The 1496-nt window shown below is 31.3% G+C and overlaps 1 protein-coding gene across 1 annotated transcript in view; it reads left to right on the top strand.

The window, feature by feature from the left end:
- Positions 1-327: 327 nt before the first annotated feature.
- LOC111381787 (transmembrane protein 147-like) overlaps positions 328-1496 on the top strand; it is an 11714-nt gene continuing 10545 nt past the window's right edge. Inside the window, exons 1-3 of the mRNA XM_023005614.1 lie at positions 328-483; positions 1112-1181; positions 1320-1416. Of these exons, the coding sequence (XP_022861382.1) occupies positions 407-483; positions 1112-1181; positions 1320-1416 (244 nt within the window). The 5' untranslated portion in view covers positions 328-406. The remainder of the gene's footprint in view (positions 484-1111; positions 1182-1319; positions 1417-1496) is intronic.

Here is a 1496-nt window from a genome sequence, read left to right on the forward strand (position 1 = left end):
ATTTCTCACGTGAAAAATTATATCAATCAATTCCCTGAAATTCGTTTTCTTTCCACTCAAATTTCATCGTTATAATCAAATAGACCCTTAAAGGAAAATGGAGAACCTGAAATGGTAAAAATAGGAATGAAGGAGAAAATAAAAATGATTTATTACTAGGATTAAAATGAAAAATAAAATTTAGAAGATTTATTTTTAGTCTCTACAAAAAGATAGTCGAACATGACAAAAAAAAAAAAAAAAGGGTTAGTCGAACATCATTATGTAGCCTCTTGTAGTGTTACTTTCGTCAGTTGTTTCGTTATGAACGAAGTCCATCTCAACATTTCAGTCTAGAGTTGTAAAAACAAGAAGAACGAGACTCCGAAGTTCACCACTCTGCAAATCTCTCTCTCTCTCTCTAAAAATGACGATGTTTCACTTCTTCAACTGTGCAATTCTGACCTTCGGCCCTCACGCCGTTTACTACTCGGCCACCCCCTTGTAATAATCAGACTTTTTTCTTACATTTTTCTATTGTATTTTTTAGTTCTGTTATATTCATCACTAGATCTCTTTGTTATAATGAATGGATCTAGGACTATGTTGAATGAAATTGAGTTTTGATTCTCGTATTCTTTGAGATATTTTTCATCTCAATTCTACTTATATGCCATATGATTGAGTAATTGTATATACATAAGGTAAATATAGGTATATTCGGTTATTGTTGACATGTATAATGTGCTTATTGTTATATTAGGTGAACAATTGGAAGAAAGAATTTATTGTGATAACTGTGCTTATCGTTGTCATTATAATTGAAGATAACATCAATTACTTTTTTGGTTTTCGTAACCCAAACATAATTGTTAATTGACTTTTATTAAGTAAATTTCTAGCCAAATTTATTAGATTGTTGAGTTCTGGGATCAATTTTCAATTTTCCATTACAATACTTATGATCAGTATATTTGGTTAGATCATGTGTTATCACTGACAGCCAAATTTTCGATTTATTTAACTTATTTAATAATTTAGGTATCTATTTTTTGACTTGCTGGTTTAGTTCATTATGGATTACATTTTAAGACACGAGATGGCTATTACAAGGACTAGTTTTCTTCCACAGATCTGAGTATGATACACTTGGAACCTCAATTAAAGCAGCTGTTGTTTATCTTATAACAGCTTTAGTAAAGGTGGGTCATTTAGTTCATGCTAATTGATTGGCGGTCCATTATTTTTCCCATTAAAATTTAGTTTTGGTCTTCCACATCTAGCTCCTGCTTTTTGTTGCCCCTTGTCATGGCTACTCATCCATGCCTTTTCTTTTGTAGCTTGTCTGTCTTGCAACATTTCTTAATGTATCTGAAAGTGACAGCTTTGATCCATATCAGGTGCATCTCTATTTGCCTGTTTTTCCTTTTTTATGTTATTAAGTTTTTCTTTATACTTCCAGCTATGATAATCTTTAATATGATTATGCCTCCACTTGCTCTTCTTCAAAAGATTAT

Source organism: Olea europaea, unplaced genomic scaffold, assembly GCF_002742605.1.
Source record: "Olea europaea var. sylvestris unplaced genomic scaffold, O_europaea_v1 scaffold2375, whole genome shotgun sequence".
NCBI classification, from domain to species: Eukaryota; Viridiplantae; Streptophyta; class Magnoliopsida; order Lamiales; family Oleaceae; genus Olea; species Olea europaea.